Source organism: Mercenaria mercenaria, chromosome 12, assembly GCF_021730395.1.
Source record: "Mercenaria mercenaria strain notata chromosome 12, MADL_Memer_1, whole genome shotgun sequence".
NCBI lineage: Eukaryota > Metazoa > Mollusca > Bivalvia > Venerida > Veneridae > Mercenaria > Mercenaria mercenaria.
Genome location: NC_069372.1, coordinates 227,264 through 247,143, shown reverse-complemented (window position 1 = coordinate 247,143; position 19,880 = coordinate 227,264). Strand labels below are relative to the sequence as shown.

Below are 19,880 nucleotides of genomic sequence, written 5' to 3'. Positions count from 1 at the left end.
CGGGTTGGTAAGGAGGTTAAAATTGCGTAGTAACCACTAAAATAGCGGGGAAATTGTGTCATGATATAATAAGCAGTGTTTTTCATAAATTTATGTTACAATAAAAAAGACAATGATTTAAAAACACATTGTCTCATGTTTTAAATGGTACAGTTTACTTTATAATGTACATTTAGAACGGCTTTTGTTGGTTGGGATATGTGAATGGGGCCAAATTTTGACCTCAAAAACAGCCTAAAAAACACTAATTGCAATAGATCTTATCGTCAAAACTTCGAAGAACCAAAATAATGGAGGATGAAGTACAGTATACAGTCATGTGAAGTTATTGGTTTTATGCTTGCCCATAATGCTGTGTTGACGTGGTAAATGTTAATCGCGTATAGTACATTGGTTTAAATCAGCAGAAAATTCCAAATTTTGGAAACAACTTTTACATAAATCAATGAGGAACTGAATCCAATTTTGATACATGTAAGTTTTATTTGTCATGAGATAATCGGCATTTAAACCTAAAGCATGTCAAGCGTCGGCAGTGGTAAAAATTTCATAGGAAATTTCCTCCACTACATGTATTTTGGAGTGTTTGATGTGAGATACTGCCCATATGAAAAAATTATCTCAAAATTTCCTAAGATTGTGTCAAATTAGTTTGACTACCATGTCCAGTCATAATATATTAGCAAAGTCTGTCTGTATTAAACCTTAACATTCAAACATTCAAACATAAGATTTTAAAATGCTAAAGAAATTCACCTTAAATGTTTAAACTCAGGATTGTTCTATCTGGATCATCCAGTGGATGCAAATGTCTAGCAGTATGAAAGGATACAGGAACAGGATACAGGGTTCTTGCCAGGCTATTATCGCATGTCGCGTGCGACATGCCTTCAGACTTTGAGTTGTATATTCGACATCCCTTATTTCCCCCGTCATCCCTTAGGCCTAAAAAAAAATATGTCTGTTTCCTGTAACCCGACCGACCGTAAGTTTTTACCGCCGACCGCAATTTTTTTATGGGCTGAAATTCGAGATTCTGATCATATCTTTATTGATTATATAGATAATTTAGTTGTACCCGACCTCGTCGCGCACAGTAACGAGCGTTCCTGGTTCCGTCGACATGAAACAACATGGCGAAAAGCCTGTTTGTCGGTAGACTCGAGGTTCCGGGTTTTTACCCACGAAAATCAAGAAGTTTTCTTTGATGCATATCGAGTTCAAAAGTTCTGCCCCTTGTCAATCAAAATCTCGGTGAATTTCAATACTGTTCGCCGCCACAAGCGGAAGTATGGCAGTAGGCGGAGCGTCATACACTAATTAGCTACTGACAGATGTCAATCACGCCACGAGCCGACTGACACGTGGTCATCTCGCGGTTTGTATTTAGTACAATTATGTCCTTCATTATGAAAGGTGTTTATTGATCAATGTGTAAACGTTAATTGATAAACAATTCGTAGAAGAGCAGCCTATTATCATGTTTGTACCACTTGTTCAGAGGTTACGCTGTCGGTTGCACTTGAGCCATTTGCGACAAAAGATTAATTGTGGCCCCGAAAATCTCTAATTGGCAAAAACAGCCCGAAGCTATGTCTGTCTGCAAAACTATGAACTTTGCCTGTTACACAATGTTTACTGAACAAAAGGAATCAGTGTAGAAAAAAACTTGTATATATGAACAACATCTGTTATTGAAAGGCGGGAGCAAATTTTCAACAATCTTATTTGATTAGTCACTATTAGTAATTTACAGGCCTCGACCTTAGCGGTGGACCGTTGGACCGACGCAACCAAAATATCGGCAGGTCCACTACCAAAAGTTGGGTAGACCGACGGTCAACCAATTTTCAGTCACGGACTGCAAATAAAATAAAACCCTTAAAAGTGAAAAATAGGGGGGAAAATCGTACCCATATCGGCGAATTCACAAAACGAAAGTTGATTTTGCCTTAGTACGGCATTCTACAGTTATAAGCATTGGCGAGTTAAAGTCAGGATAGACGAGTGGTTTTTACATGGTAATATTACCAAATTGAGTAATTACATCAGGCAAAATTACCTGGATTGACTGGAATTTACCCGCGAATCGTAAAAATATCAAAACGTCATGCTGGTAATTTTCCATTCCACAAGCACGTGCGCCCTATCGTTATACTTTATTTACATCGCAGTTACTTTTGACACAAAAAACGCGCGTAGTGCATTCATTTTTTAATATAATCGCTTCAGATTTTCAACACCGCTTGAGAACTAATACAGTTTGAATTCTATAACAATTTTAATAAGATAACGACAGGAATGTAGGCAAAATTCTTTAAAAACGATCCAATTTTCATATAATGTTTTGTAAAATTTCAAACAGCGCGATCTTGATTATTTATTTCCTTTTTAAAGTAAATAAACGGTACATACTATGGTAATAAAATTCAGACTTTTGACCAGAAAGTACAACAATCATAATTAAAAAATCTTAAATAATGAAAAAGCAGCAGCAATTTAAATACATGGAGTAAAACGATTTTTTGGCAAACAGATTTCTGTTAGCACGGCAGAATAGGTTACGTGACCTCATGAACGTAAATAGAAATTATGTGGTTTTAAAATGAAGCAGTATGATGTCGTTGCGATTTTTAATCAGTTTTAAATGATTCTTCGTACATATATTTTTTGACACAACACTTTGTTAGATATTCTTCTCAAACAATAATGTAAATTTCTTGAGGGCAAATAGGTCATCATCGTTCACGGTCTGACACACTTGCATGTCAGTTTATTCGGGATATTGCACATTCGCTTTTAAAAGATTAAAGACAAAACGTTTTTACTGATTTCTTCTCAACAATTAAAGGAATCGAGAAAGTACGATCAGACAGTGATGTGATGGCGCGAAAACATGACGTAATGCAATGACAATCTCGGGGAAACTATACCGCTTTGATCTCCACTGCAGATGCCACAATAACCGACACACTTCTTTTAGCTCTTTGAGGGGGTGTTAATTGATGATGAAAACGAAGCCAATTACTTAGTTTATCATCAGAATGATTACAGATAATTGTTGATGTTTTTTTTTCACTTTCAACACTGGTCGGGAGGATGATGATAGTGTTTCCTGCAGGCCTTTTTAACATGGCGCAGCGCCATGCCCTGTTTGAAGTGCCGCCAAGGTGCCCTTCAAGCTGCCCGTTTGCGCCATGTGCCCTTTTATTTTATCAGGCTTTTGTATTTATCTTGAAAAGTGCCCTTTCAAAACCAGCCTGGATAGCCAATGTCCGCGGGGCATGTTCCGTGTATTGTACCGTCAATTAGCGGCTTTGATCAACAGGTCGACACGTGGGTGCATCAACCGTGAATGACCCTGATTAAGAACTGACAGGATTATGCAATCAATTACTGTTTTATGATTCTTTAATTGGAAACAGTAGATGAAAATTTGTTGTTTTTAGCACGTCGGCGGAGAAGCTACATTTAGCCTTTTTACGGAAGAGATGATTGAAAACGGTCAGTTAACACATGATTAAAGGATAATTATTTAAAGGTTGTAATCAATTAAAATGTAGATTGATTGTCGCACATTTTTGATGCGCTCATTAGGCCTTTAAAAATAAAATGTTGAATGTTTGCCCTTTGCCGATCGCCGACCAACCCATGAAAAATGACCAGACTCAAAATGTTTACATCGATTTTATCTACAAGATATATTTTATTCCTTCACGGGTATCATTTATAAAAATAATACAAGATAAACATTTAAGCTTCAGAATGATACCAAATTCATTAAATCGACAAATGTCTTGTTTAATAATTACGAAGTAGTACTTTCAAAAGCACATTCATGACGCGCCGACACAGAAGTCGCCACCATCTTGAAAATTTGAAAACGTACATCGGTATGAAAATAACCGATAACCTAGCGATTAAGTTATAAAACCTGATCGAGATTTAAATGAATAAACTAAAAATGCAAGGCCCTAGTTTTGTTTTAGTATATAATTTGTCAAAATAATTTTATAAGGCTGAAATTTAAGTTGAAAGTGCACGGCCGCATTCAAGCAAGCCGAAATTTTGAATTATTATTCGCAAGGCAGTGGCTACGATTACGGTACCGTAATCCTAGCCTCCGGTTCTAGGATTACGGAAGTTCCGTATTCCCAGACAACCGTTTGAGAATAGGCTAGGATTATGGAAGTATTTAAAAGGCATCAAATTTATGTTAGGACATGCATAAATGACATTGTAAACTTACTCATTTCACTTAATTTCACTAATATTTCGTGCTATCGATCGGCCGTTTTTGGTCAATATAATCTTAATGGCGGTGCACGGAAATATTATAGAATTATCTATGTTTTATATATACCTGCATTTTTTTCATCAAGTCAACACAAATGGTCCTTAATAACATACAATATGGTTATAAATCATAAAATTCAAAATATAGAATATTTTTTAAAATCTAACTTTGACACTCATATTATTTCTTATATATTTCCGCGCGCCGCCATTTAGAATATACTAACCCAAAACGGTGGAAAGATAACACGAAATAATAAGGCAGGCATGAAATATTTAGTGAAATAAGTAAGTTTACAACATCATTTATGCCTGTCCTAACATACACTTTATGCCTCTTAAAATACTTCCGTAATCCTAGCCTATCCTCATAGGGTTGTCTAGGAATACGGAACTTCCGTAATCCTAGAACCGGAGGCTAGGATTACGGTACCGTAATCGTAGCCACTGCCTATTCGCAATGAACCATAGGTATTCACATGTATGTTTATTTTACTTAATACTGTATGATTAGATAGAAAAAAAACCAGATTCTTAGTCAATCATTGATGTATCGCACAAACTTGATAAAAATAGTGGCAGACGATCTAATCTAGCAAATTTCACAGCATGTACTTTTTACGTAGCATTCTGCTTTCGCTTTCGTATGCCCAAAACAAAAGAAAAATGTAACTTTCCATGTAGATTTGTCTTCTAAATCTTACTGACAACGAAGAACAATGGGTTTAATCAGCGATATAGGTACACAGTCATTGATTACATGTAGATTTGACGAACTGCCTATGCTCTTATCGTAATTCAATGGTGAAATGGTATGTGATGATTGACAGAATAAAGTTGGGCATTGATAGTTGTTCAATAAAACTTGTTGCTTATTAAATTATCACCAGATATCTGTCTCTGAAAATGCAAGCCAGCACTTCATGTTGGTAACAAAATAAAAATGTCTGAAAGTATGGTAAACATTATCTAAGGAATAATACAAAATATCTACCCCATATCTGAGATATGAAAAATTCTCAAATGCAATGTGAAAATAGTATGTAAAATGGTGTCTGTAAAATGATGCCAGCAAGCGTACTTGGACGAATGCCCTTTCAGTGCCAAACCGCGCATTAAAAGTGCCCTTTTTCAAGGGAAGCACCATGCCCCTTTTAGAGTCTGCAGGAAACACTAGATGATTGTGTCCATATTTTGGGACACTTTTCAAAATAATTATTTTTCGGGATAACAGATTGCTACAGTCTTCCATTTTTAATTTTTTTAGAAATAAGTCCTGTTTCTTTGAGTCATATATGAAGTTATGACATCAGAATTTATGAGATAGAATTGGAGGTCCACTAAAGTCTGAGCAGGTCTACATGTACTAGATTTTAGCAGTTGGTGAACCTGCTGGCAACCGCTGAAAAAAGTTAAGGTCGAGGCCTGATTAGGCAGTTAATTGGCGATAATAAGGTTACTAAACACTGAAATGTTCTGACACCTACTAAAAAAAAAAAAAAAAAAAAATTCCTACCTACCGACCCCCATTTTTTTCAGCATGTTACAGGAAACAAACATATTTTTTTTTTAGGCCTTAACTGCCAAAACATGTCATAAACGCATCCCAATAAACACCCTGATTAATCCGATAGTGTATTCGAAAGGCTGCCACCTGCTCACCCGATAGTTTTGGAAAAGCGATGTCAGTTAAGATAAACGATAAACCAATGACAGCTTCCTATGTGGAACGTGTGATGTAAATTTCATCGTAGCTCCACCTTTGTATCCTTTGACAGGCGGTAAAAGATAAAATTTCAAAAATAAAGTACACTTTGAGGATATTTTTGCTGCATTTTAATTACAACAATATTTTATGATAATCTGCATTACCTTTTTATTCATTTTCTTTGTTAAGACTTAGAAAAAAGGATAATCTTAAACACTACTCAGGGGTCGCGCTGTCGGTCGCCAATGGCGCCAAATGCGCCGATTTACAAATTCTGGCGCTAATTTGGATCAGTTGGCGAAAGTTTCTGGCGACAACAAAGCAAAGATCGGGCCGAGACATTTTTTTTAATGACACCAAGGATCATCCTACCTAGTCGCTGTGAAGTTAATTATCGCCTGCGGGCGTATCCGAATCGCCGAGTTGTAATCTGTTTGTTTAATTAATTAATGTTGTAAAACCGATGTCAATTATCGATAAATCCCTGGTTAACTCTGCCTACTTGCCTGTCAAACTTCAACCAATCGTAGCGTTATTTATCAATATTGCAAGCCGCCGCCATTTTCAAAATTTTCAATCGGCGTGAAAAGCCGATAATTTTATCGAGTGCAGACTAAAACCTTCTTCAGCATGATCTTAATGTATCAGTCTTACATTATTTCTTTATTTTATTATAAAATTGCCTCCAAATTTATTTCAATCACGGCCAATTTCTATAATGAATTGGCCGGGAACCAATTCCGCGGACGTCTAACAGCCGTATAAATACATGTAATTTGTAAAAATATCGAGAAGTTTGGTTTTGTTTTCGAAAAATTAATAAATAAATCGAGTCAACTATAAATCTGAACAAGTTGATGCAAGAATCGGTTATTTTTAAAGCAAAAGAATCGAAACATGCACGAAAACTTCCACGGCGTTCGATCGTACACCTGATCAATTTACGAGTTTCGGACGCGAAAATTTCGGATGAAAAATTTAAAGGGGACTTTTTTTTATAGCGCAGTTTGTACTTTATTTAGAAATGATTAAAAAAATTTGTAAGACACTCGTTTTACTAAAATGTTCTTTAAACTTTGCTTTTTATTCTATTTGTTTTGTTACTTTTGTAGTTTTGAAATTGAACTGAAATAAATGAAGTTGAATTTTAGTATTTGTTTTCGTTCTTGTAGTTTATAATTCAGGTAAAATCTCTTGGCACTGGCACCAATGTTGGCTCCAGTGGCTCCTCTTTGGCTCCAACTTTTGCCAAATGGCGAAAGTGTTGGCGACAGCTTAGAAATATCCAGAGCCACCCCTGCTACTTCTATATAGCGTATGGCCAATACCCCACTCACCTTAAAACCGGGAACGGGCGTTTATTGGTGGCTAATACCTGAAAACGGGATTTATCCTATAATGTCGATATCGAGAATATTTTCTATTAAAATAACATGCTTTGCTTTGCTTTTGTGTGCTGTATATGCTTTATATTTGTATGCTTTTTCTTACAGCTCTTTTAATTTGTTCATTTAACATATGTTATAGCAGTTGGTTATAAAAGCTCTTCTCGAGCTTATGTTTCCTGTTATGATGTCTCACATTTAAGAAAAAAATGGTCATAAAATCGATCATTTTGCATTAAGCAGGCAAATTGTCTGGTGTTTCAAGGTTTCATAGGTAGTCTTCTTTGTAAAAGTTGGAAAAAGTAAGAAAAATTATTTTTTGGAATTTTAGCTTTGAAACTGGGAAAAAAAACCCATTCATAACTTTATCATGACATCACCATACATAAGGGGTTCTAACTGACCAATCAGAGAGCTGCATTTTCGAGTACCTGCCAGTTTCCACTTGGGTATAACGAAATATATTTACAATGAAAATATAGTGACTTCAGAAATAAATATCACACTATTTTAGCAATTAAATTTAGATTTTTCACTGCACATGCCCCAGATGTTGCTACAAACAACAAAACGTTGAAGTTTCATTGAAATATTATATGGATTTAATACCTTTATTTTAGTTTAAAGTTTGAGATTTTAAACAGGGAGTCTATGATAAAGTCCGAGTAAAATGTAATCAATACCCAAGTGAAACTGGTATCATTCTGCAATGTTTTGGACATGTTAAAATTATGAATACTATTTTGCCACTGGGATTGGGGTCCAATTTCGGCCCAAATTGGCCAGAAAAGAAAAACAATGGGCACAAATAACCAGTATATTAACTGACTCTATGTCAAATAACATAATAGAAGGTGTCCTTCTACGTATATGAACAGATAAAGATACAGAATTAATGATTTGATTCGAGACGAGTAGTTTTGAGTACGAAAAGACGACGTTTTACACATACTTTTTCTCCAACGATAATCGTTGAATATTCCAGAGAATTTAACTGGTCCAGAAGTAAATTTAAGTCCGTTTTTGTTGATTCTTCATCTCTATACTTGAAATTTATCAATTTAGAATAGCAATAATGGAACTTTTCCCGGTCTGGGCACGCAAAGTTTGCGGGCACCGCCATGTTTGTTTGGATTTTTGGACTAGTTATTATTTTAATTAGAGTGTAAATTATTCTGAAAAGTTTCGCAACAATAGTATTTTTGTTTAAATAATTTAACGATTACTAAGATTATAGACTTATACTAAAACATTCGGATACCTTACTTTGAATCTCCACTTGCTGAAACAACTTCTCCCTAAAACATTAATTTAGGTTCAATAACACTAAATTACGTGACACAGTGGTGTCACTCACCTGTAAATATTATTCTTTAAAGAGCTACAAAACATAGCTAGGCCCTTTTCAGAGAACAAATCCTTATCTCATTTTAAAGAATTATGATAAAACTGATATAAAATGAAGAGAAGAGTAGTGGTCATGTATCTACTAAGGGATATTTCTCTTGTCACGTTTGCTTACTGTCCCTCATTGATGTTGTTGGGGCGTTGAATTCTTCATATGAGGAAGCCATCCAGCTGACTTACGGAAGGTCGGTGGTTCTACCTAGGTTCCCGCTCGTGATGAAATATTGCATGGAGGGGTACCTGGGGTCTTACTCCAGCATCAAAGCTGGAAATATGCCAAATGACCAATATAATTGTGTCAATGTGACGTTTAACATAACAAAATGAATGAATGAATGAATGAATGAATGAATGAATGAATAAATTGTTTACTGTAAAATAACATAAAAATCACACTCCTGTGACAATTTTTAAATTCTCCAGCTAACTACAGTTTACTCTTACACCTGGTGAGAATTTTTTGGCGACGCCGTCTAAATTCGTTTTCGTTACCTATGCCACGTGACTTCAGTTTGCAAATCAAACTACTTGATAACGCATTATAGATAATTTATCAAAATGGAAGATTTATGCAACACTCTGCCTGATTGGACGAGAGTGTCAATTTCTTTCACTCTGTTGATTGTGCTACGCTGAGTGAAATGTAGACAAAGCGTTTATTCTAAACGACGCTGTTCACAGTTTTAAAGCTAACTTTGGCTCAGTACATTTAGCAAGAATATTGATATATCTCAAAATGATAAGTAAGTTTAATAAATATGATAAAAACCTGTTCAAATACCAACATATATCAAATTAAAGAGAGAGCTGAATACGGTCTGCGTATCACATGAATAAGGGTGTGATAAGAGTCTTTTATGTAGAGAAGTGCTTTTTAAAAAAATTTCCTTGTTACAATTGTCGTCTGTAGATGAAAAGGTTTCTTGCTTTTATGACTTATTCAGATTGCATATTAAAATGAGTACTTGTTTGCTTTGATATATTTGTTATAAATTATTTAACTGATTTATTATATATGAATATTTTTCTTTAGTATGGTATGCAAATATTGAACTCAGCTGAAATCTGTTTCATTATATATATGCTATATAATGACTGAATCTCATTACACTGAAATGAAGGTACGTTGCATACAGTTATCTATGTGATATGACTACGGTCAAACTTTGCTTATGAAACAGAAATATTGAAATAATTACAATTGTATGTTTTGCTTGACCTTCACTTTTTAATAGGTGTGACGTCATTGTCCAAAGATTCTCGAATAGCGAATATGCATTTGTTAAAGCAGGATCAGTTGGCCTATTTTACAAATAAATAAAAATAATAAATAAAAAAATCCTTTAATTGATTTTTTCTCATGTATTCTAATCAAACTTGATTTGTAGCATCTTTATTAGGCCCGCAGCCAACTTTGTTCAGCTGGGACATTTGACCCCTTTTAGGGGCTGCTAGAGCTAAAACTAGAAATGCCTTTATACAGCGTCTCATGAACAGCTTGGTGGATCTTTGTCATACTTGGTCTGGAGCATCATTATAAGGTCCTCTTCCAAATTTATTTATATAGGAACTTGGGCCCAATTAGGGACCACTATAGCTAAAAGTAGATATGCCTTTCTTCGCATTAACCACTAAAATGTAATGGATTTTTATCAAACTCGATGTGTAACAATATCGTAAGGTCTCATGCTATTTTGTTACAAATGGGGATAGGGACCAATTTAGCTAAAAATATAAACACGTTAAATGACCTCTTCTCATGAACCGCTTCGTGAATCTTCATCAAACTACTGCTGTAATTATTCGTCTAAGGGTAAACGAAACAAAATTGCAACCCTACGAAACCTTTGCGAAAAATTAAAAGAGAACCATTTAAATTGTTAAAGTGCAGTGTTTAGTTTTGCAATTTGAAAAATGTTAGATGAAAGATGAATGTTAGATAAAAAAATTCATAAACTTCTTTCCTTATTACAATTCGCCGACTATCATTTTTAAAGATATTTCTTGTTTATTATAATTTGAAGTTTACCAAAAACATCAAAATTATGTAGTAGTGGGTTTTATTGCAGAACATTTAATCTATAAAGAACAAATAAAATCAGAATGAGTTTTTAATATTAAAACAAAAACATGTAAAAACGAATCTCAAACTTGTACAATTGTTACATAGGTTCAACTTACCTTCATATGTGTAGTGAAGTTGGAAGTTACTCTAAAACTGCCACTTATAAAAGTCGGGCGCAAATCAATCAAATGGCTGTTCAACACCTACATTGTGGTCAATCAGAAGGTGAATTTATTTATTGAAACATTTGTTTTAAAGACAATGAAAGCATGGATTTCCTCAATATAAAGATAAGTAATGACAAGTAATGGAAAACTAACTGACCATTACTCTCATTTTTCAAAGAAATGCATTGGATTACCATTACATGTAATGAGAAGATAGCTCCATTACCCATTACATTCCATTACTGAAAAAATAAAATAATAATGCCCATTACCATTATCCATTACCCACTGCCCCAGTCCCTGATGACATGTGTTTCATGTAGTGGTCTTAGCTTATTCTCAAAGTACTGATTGAAATTTTAATGTCCTTTGCTAATATCTTTTACAGTTCACGCTGATCTTAGATTTGTCACTCGAGTTTAATACGTGTCAATATCTCTGTTTTCAAGTAGGCCGGTTTCAACATATATAACTTGCAGAATTCAGTTCTATCCCTCAACGGAATACCCACTATGTATTCCATATACCTGTTTGTAATTCGGCGTAAATGCCCGGTACGTGACATATGTGTGCAACCACTGAAACGTCGGTAAATCGAGTTTTTAAAAGAAGGTTCTTCGTCTCTTCATATCGTTACATGAGTTATTTCATTATCTGTCAAGTTATCCGCTAGTTCATGTAAAAACGATGAATGGGCTTTGGTTGTGCGTCTGGTGCGTTGGTCCAAAACATACTGGATGGTCTCCAGTGGCACGTTTCAACATTGACTTTCGGGGTGACGTGAAATTCAGCTAGATTATAAGTCTGATCTACATCAAGTATTCAACCAGATCTTTGCAGCAGAATCCCTGAATGTCAGTAATTTGCTGCCGCGTGTACAGTATGGCCAATAGGAAATTCATTACATTTACATGTTTGACGCTCTGTACGCATGCATGATTTTTCGTCATTTCCTCTGAACTTGATCTGCAATATTATTTGAATGTCCACCAGATTTTTTATTTGACAGCATATAGTTAATGTGTCACAATTTGTTTTCATTTCTTTGCTTATCCATATTCCTAAGATTTTCTCTTTCCATGTCCTTTGCTTGTCTGTTTTCAACATGACATTGTAAGGTTTCACAAACTTGCTCTTTTGTTCTATAGTATTTTATGTACTTTAATTTTTCACTAAACCATGATAAGCATGGCCGGGAAACATTCCAATGTACTCTAAAATTGTTCTATCTGTTTCTACTCACTGTACTATATGGTTGACACTTATAAAAGGTTCAACGTACATGCTTTGTTAAAGTTGTACATGGGACAGGATTTTCACTAATTTGCATGTTTAGTGTATATGGACCCTTGTAAATGTTCACAGTAGCATTTAAGTCGGTGATTTTGCGAAGTGCGCCTCGGGTGAAATCTAGTTCACTTCTGTGTCACTACTAACATCTGAAACATGTTCGTTAAGAACATCTGACAAATTGTCACCTATTAATACTATCCGAGTCGAAGTTATCATGACTGGTATCATTTATATCAGAATTAGACACAAGCTACAAGTACTGATGAGAACAGTATTGAAACTCTATTTGTAGAAACTGTTAAAGATCTCTTCCTACACCAGCATGTGAAGGAAGCAACAAGATACCGGCATGGGCAAGAACCCTCTTTACTTGATCTCATTTTCACAAACGAAGAAGACATGATACAAAAAATTGAATACAGAGAAAGTCTGGGCAAAAGTGATCACCTTATCCTACAATTTGAGTATATATGTACAGAAGAAATCAAAACAAACAATATACCAAAACTGGACTACAATAAAGCAAATTTTACAACTATTAACCAAGAAATAACAACAAGTGACTGGTCAGTGAACGAAGATCTGGGAATTCAGGTATCTTGGGATGGCTTTGCAGATAAACTTTCCAATATTCTAGAACACAACATTCCAATAAAAACCATTGTCAAAAGACACAGGAATCCCTATACTGATCGTGAAACTGCAAGAGATATAAAAGATAAAAGAACAAAATGGATAAAATACAAGTACTGTAAAAATCACATTACTTTTAACAACTATAAAGTAGCAAGAAATAATGTTTGCAATCATCTAAAAAGATCAAAATATAAATACGAAAAAAATATTGCAGATTCAGTAAAAGATAACCCAAAAATGTTTTGGAAGTATGTTAGAAGCAACTCAAAAACAACATCAGGAATCAATGTGATTGAGGTCAATGCAGAGAAGGTGACAGACGATCAGTTAATAGCAGAAGAGCTCAATAAACATTTTGTAACCGTCTTCACGAATGAAAACAGAAACGTTCCCAACCTTGATGAAGTATCTGCTGTAACTATCTCTGACACAACTATAAACAACGAAATAACATTGAAGGCAATGAAGGAAGTCAATCCATCAAAATCACAAGGACCTGATGGAATACATCCTAAGGTTATTTATGAGTGCAGAGAATCACTATGTAGAATACTGTCAAATTTATATAGGTATTCACTGGATGAAGGGCAGCTACCATCACATTGGAAACAAGCTAATGTAACAGCAATTTTTAAGAGCGGCAAAAAATCAAATAAAGAGAACTATAGGCCTATAAGTGTAACACCGATCTGCTGTAAAATCATGGAAAAAATAATAAGAAATGCCATAGTCAAACACCTAGAACAAAATAATATTCTATCTATATATCAACACGGATTTCGCAAAGGGAGATCTTGCACTACACAACTACTCGAATGCGTAGAAGAATGGACAGATGCAATAGAAAATGGACTTGAAATAGACATTGTCTACCTCGATTTCAAAGCATCATTCGATAAAGTCCCACATATGCGTCTTCTCAAGAAGGTATGGAGTGTAGGAATTAGAGGGAAATTCTACTCTTGGATCAAAAGCTTCTTAGAAAATAGATTCCAAAGAGTGGTAGTAAACGGCAAAAAAATCAAATTGGAAAAAAGTGACCAGCGGAGTACCCCAGGGTAGTGTTCTAGGCCCTGTCCTCTTCCTCATCTTCATTAATTATCTCCCAGAAGCAGTAAATTGTACCCTAAAACTCTTTGCAGACGACACTAAATTGTATTCAATTATCAAGAACAGCTTAGATTCAGAAATCCTACAGGACAAAAATTTTTATGCTTGTGATTGGGCTGAAAAAATGGCAAATGATATTCAACATAAAGAAATGCAAAACTATGCACATCGGAAAAGAAATATCTAACGAATATTTCATGAAAGATAGTCAAAAGAAAATATTCAGGATTCAGCAAGTAAAACATGAAAAAGATCTAGGTGTTATATTTGATAATGAACTATCCTTTAACAAACACATCAGTACTAAAGTAAACTTGGCAAACAGGAACCTGGGATTAATATTGAAAACGTTCACATATCTAGATAAAGAAATGTTCCTGCTTTTATACAAATCTCTAGTACGCCTGCATCTAGAGTATGCCTCGGCAATCTGGACTACTAAATACAAAAAAGATGCCATAGCAATAGAAAATGTCCAGAGAAGAGCAACGAGAGCGCTGCAGAGTCTCAATGGACTAGATTACAGTCAAAGATTGAAACAACTGGGATTACCGACTCTTGAATACAGGAGGGATAGAGCAGACGTAATTGAGGTATACAAACTCATAAACGAGTTAGACAAAACAGCTATAAGTTTATTGAAATTTAGTCAGAATGTTGTAACTAGGGGGAACAACCGAAAATTACAAAAGGACTATGCCAAACATAAATCCAGGATCAGTCATAGAGTGGTTAGAAACTGGAACAGCCTCCCAAATAATGTAATAGAGGCACCAAGAATAAACTCCTTCAAAGCTAGACTGAATAAATATTGGTCAGGAGACAGCAAGTTTCAAGCCAACTGTTACACCCCCTATGCTAGAATACAAGGAAATAACTATATCAACTGAAAATGTTTGTGTGATTTTGTGCAGGAATTGCTTTGCCAAAATGTACAGTAACAGAAACAATTTAAAAGTAATAAATATGCAATCGTGGTTGTGCAGGAATTGTTCTGCCAACAACATAATATTAACATATGAAAGAAACAGTCAACAACAATCTGTTGTGCAGGAATTTTTTTTCCGACAGAAATGATAGAATATTACCAATTGAGCGAAAAGAATAAGAAATTATTAACAAACCTAAAATAATAATGTGCCAATATTGAGAAAGCAAAAACTAAAGGGCCTAAGAAGCTGTAGCTTAACTCCATAAAATGGTGTTCTGGTCTCTATTTCTACATGGACTACATGGAATTTCATCGTTTTGTTGATAGATCCAGAGAAAAATCGTGTTCATTTTCCACAGAAGTGGTTATAGGGAACCATTCAAGTATTTTCTTCGTGTCTTTGTTTTTAAAGAGCAATTCTTTTTTCAAATGGGTACTTTTATGAATGACGGAATTCAGAAATGGTATAACACTCGCATAGACTCTTCCACGGTCTAAAAATTGTTGAAAAGGTACAATAGTACTAAATAGGTAATCAAGCAGCACTTGCGGGCTATAGTCGGATAATTGGGAAAAGAAAGAAGTATCCATTTTTTCCAAGTTAAAGTGGCATTTCATGTTTTATGTAAGCCAGGTCCTGTTTTTATTTCATTGTGGACCTATATTTGACATTTTGGTTGCATTTTCAAGGAGATATTTTGCGTTTAAAGAAAAGTAAACAAACCAAATTACACGTACATGTTCCTCTATATGGCACCCTTGGCAAAAATCCCTCACATACAAAATTGAACGAGTACAAGGATCTGCAGCTCGATACGTATGTAATAACTATGGCCATACATTAGCTGAAACCTTATATTGCATATTTTTGAATGGAAGGGAATAGAGCTCTGACTGAGGCCCGATAGGGGTAGCCGAATTCAGAGCTCTATGTATAGATCTAACTCCTTTTTTCCAAGAACAATTCGTTCCTAGAATGGTCTTCCCCTACACATACAGTCCAGCCCCAGTTTGATTCTATTCATTGAGAGGCTGGCAACTGTAACCATCTAATTTATATCTATGTTTTTAATCTTAGCAATTGTAGTTCTTTTTAACTTTGCACCTAATGAGCTTGCTCATCTTTTAACAGTCTTTCCCAGACAATTAAGCGCCTCCCAGTTGTAATCAGAATTGATTGTTGGTCAGTACATAGTAGATGCAGATGTAGATATTCATATCCACATTTTAGCTCTCAGTTTGGAAGATATCACATAGTGTTGACCTGTCAGACAAAAATCTCTCTTAGAAGATACATGACCCCTACTTTTCTTGGTTTCTTTTGTGGTTAAAAAATCAAATCAAATCAAATCAAAATTTATTTATTGTCGGAGATATTTTAACAAGTTAACATAAGCTATGTATAGCTTTTTACTTCCACTTTTTCTATTCTGTATGTCATTTAAGAACATAAGGCTAGCAATCCTTTTTTAAAATGGGCCTGGCTATATATATATATATATATATATATATATTAGCGACGTTAAATAAAGCTTAGGCCTACCTTTACCTTTCAGAAGATTGCTATAATTTTATGTAGAACATATAGCAAATTTATTTACTACTGTATACCCAAAACGAGCATGCGCGATTTTAACTTTTAGTTGTTTCAGTCCTGTTGACAAATATTACGGTGTACCGGGTACGCCTATAGTGCGCAATGGAGATAAAGTGCGAAATGGAAGTAAGGTGCGCAATGGAGTCAATTTTTTCTAGGAATGATTATTTATTTAAAGGAAATATTATTGGAAAGGTAATTAAATAATAATAATTAAAAAGGAAACAAAACATCAAATAATTATATATTTTTACATGTTATTTTTTTATATATTTATACTAAGTTTAAACGTATTTGAATGAAATGGAAGTAAAGTGCGCAATGGAGTCAATTTTTTTTTAGGAATGATTATTTATTTAAAGGAAATATCATTGGAAGGATAATTAAATAATAATAATTAAAAAGGAAACACAAACATCAAATAATTATATATTTTTACATGTTATTTTTTATATATTTATACTAAGTTTAAACGTATTTGAATGATATATATATATGATGTTAAAAATATACAAACATATGAATTTAATAGATTTAAAAGTAATCATTTACAACATGCTGCAAATCGTAAATGCAGTTTAATTTCATTTTTTTTCTTAAACAGAAATAATATATTTAAAACAAACAATGCGATGAAAACATAGCAAAAACATTTAGATTTCATACATTTTTAAACATATAATATATGTCATATATGCGCGGCTCTAAGTCTTTTTTAAACTTAATATCAATCATAAAATAATTTTTCTATATCAATATTTCCTGAAGTACAGACAAAGTTCAGAATAACAAACAACTGAACTTAAACAAATAAATTACGTTAGAACAATATACACAAACATTTGATTCTAGAAAGATTCGAACCCATAACTTAACATTTTGAAAAAAATATAGATAGACAGACAGACAGACATACAGATAACTTTATTTCACCTATGGTATTATACAGTACTACGTTAATAGTTTTATTTCTCTAAACAATTTTCCCAAAAAGGTTATAAATTATATGTTAAACATATAAACACGCGAATTTGAAACTCACTATAAAAACATGCTAAAAGTCTACTAGTTTAATATCAATTGTAAAAAGGAAGGGTCATATTTAAAAGAAAAAAATGGCAAAAACATGTAAATCTTAATACATCTTTATACAAATAAGATAAGAAATATAAAATGATATGTTTAATAACAATAGTATGGTACATATAAACAAAAAAAAAAAATATTTACACACTGCTCAGTAAACCCATGACCCTTTATTTATAATGTGCTAACATTTTTCAGAATAATTTATAGTTGTATATCTAAGAAAGGCGATAATACAACTTGGAACAATCGTAGCATTAGGATATTTAATCTCAAAGCTTACTTAATTAGTCTTTTATACATTAAAAGGCATCATCCAGCGATAGTTAGATCAATAAACACGTGCGCTCTTTCTTGATGTAACCAATTAAAATAGCGTGAAGTACTTACCAGATGCGTGATTTAATTAGTTAGCATAGGTGTGATAATCCTGATATTTCAAATATACACCTTAATCAGTCGGCAGTTTATTTTTAGATAAAGCAATAAAAGGGTTATTAAAATTCGTTAAATTTATAATTATGATATATCTATCATTTTATTGCAATATTATTTACCGATAATAAATTAAGTAAAACTATTTTAAACAGAAAATCTGTAGCTGGGAGTATTTTTTTAAAAATCAAGTTATCGCTCCTAATAGAATGTTTCCATTGCGCATTTTGCCTCCATTGCGTGCCAGTGATTTAGCACAAATATTTGTTATGTGCCTATTTTTTTAAAAGATTTTTCACGACAATTCCGTTATTTCAATCAAGTTTACACAATAATAATCGTTCCTATACAACGATTTTACAATAGATTTGATTGATTTTTTTAAGTCGGCAGTTATATAAGGGTTATTATTAATGATAGATATAATTATAATTATGATACATCTATTATTTTATTGCAACAGCATTTATCGAGAGTAAATAAAATTTTCCAAACAATTTTAAACAGATAACTTTGAGTGTTTTCTAAATATTCATCCAATTATACAGATAAGATAAAAAATATAAAATGATATGTCTAACAATAATAGTATGGTACATATAAACAAAAAAAATATATAATATTTACACACTGCTCAGTAAACCTATGACACTTTATTTATAAAGTGCTAACATTTTTCAGAATAATTTGTACTTGTATATCTAAGAAAGGCGATAATACAACTTGGAACAATCGTAGCATTAGGATATTTAATCTCAAAACTTACTTAATTACTCTTCTATACATTAAAAGGCATCATACAGCGATAATTAGATCAATAAACACGTGCGCTCTTTCTAGATGTAACCAATTAAAATAGCGTGAAGTACTTACCAGATGCGTGATTTAATCAGTTAGCATAGGTGTGATAATAATCAGTTAGCATAGGTGTGATAATCCTGATAATTCAATTATACACCTTAATCAGTCGGCAGCTTATTTTAGATAAAGCAATAAAAGGGTTATTAAAATTCATTAAAGATATAATTATGATATATCTGTCATTTTATTGCAATATTATTTACCGATAATAAATTAAGTAAAACTATTTTAAACAAAAAATCTGTAGCTGGGAGTATTTTTTTTTAAAATTCAAGTTATCACTCCTAATAGAATATTTCCATTGCGCACTTTGCCTCCATTGCGTGTCAGTGATTTAGCTCAAATATCTGTTATGTGCCCTTTTTTTTAAAGATTTTTCACGACAATTCCATTATTTCAAACAAGTTTACACAATAATAATCGTTCCAACACAACGACTATACAATAAAATTGATTGAATTTTTTTAAGTCGGCAGTTATATAAGGGTTATTATTAATGATAGATATAATTATAATTATAATTATGATACATCTATCATTTTATTGCAATAGCATTTACCGAGAGTAAATAAAATCTTTCAAACAATTTTAAACAGACAACTGTGAGTATTTTCTAAATATTTGAACATCCAATTATCGCTCCTAAAAAGGTTCTTTGCGCACTTCACCTCCACTGCGCACAATTTGAATTAGCACAAATATATGCTGCTTGTGTGCCATTTTCATTTCTTGGCATTTAACAACGTTTCCATTAACTATAGCCAGCAAGTTTACCCAATAATCGACGCTATAAAAAAATTGACTCCATTGCGCACTTTACCTCCATTTCGCACCATTGCGCACTTTACTTCCATTGCGCACTATAGGCGTACCGCGGTGTACCCGTATTACGGGGAATTCCCA

The 19,880-nt window shown here is 33.5% G+C and overlaps 1 protein-coding gene across 1 annotated transcript in view; it reads right to left on the bottom strand.

Annotated features, from left to right (window-relative positions):
* LOC123534603 (HEAT repeat-containing protein 6-like) overlaps positions 1-8,514 on the bottom strand; it is a 32,391-nt gene extending 23,877 nt beyond the window's left edge. Inside the window, exon 1 of the mRNA XM_053518895.1 lies at positions 8,342-8,514. Coding sequence (XP_053374870.1) covers positions 8,342-8,512 — 171 coding nt within the window. The 5' untranslated portion in view covers positions 8,513-8,514. The remainder of the gene's footprint in view (positions 1-8,341) is intronic.
* Positions 8,515-19,880: the final 11,366 nt, after the last annotated feature.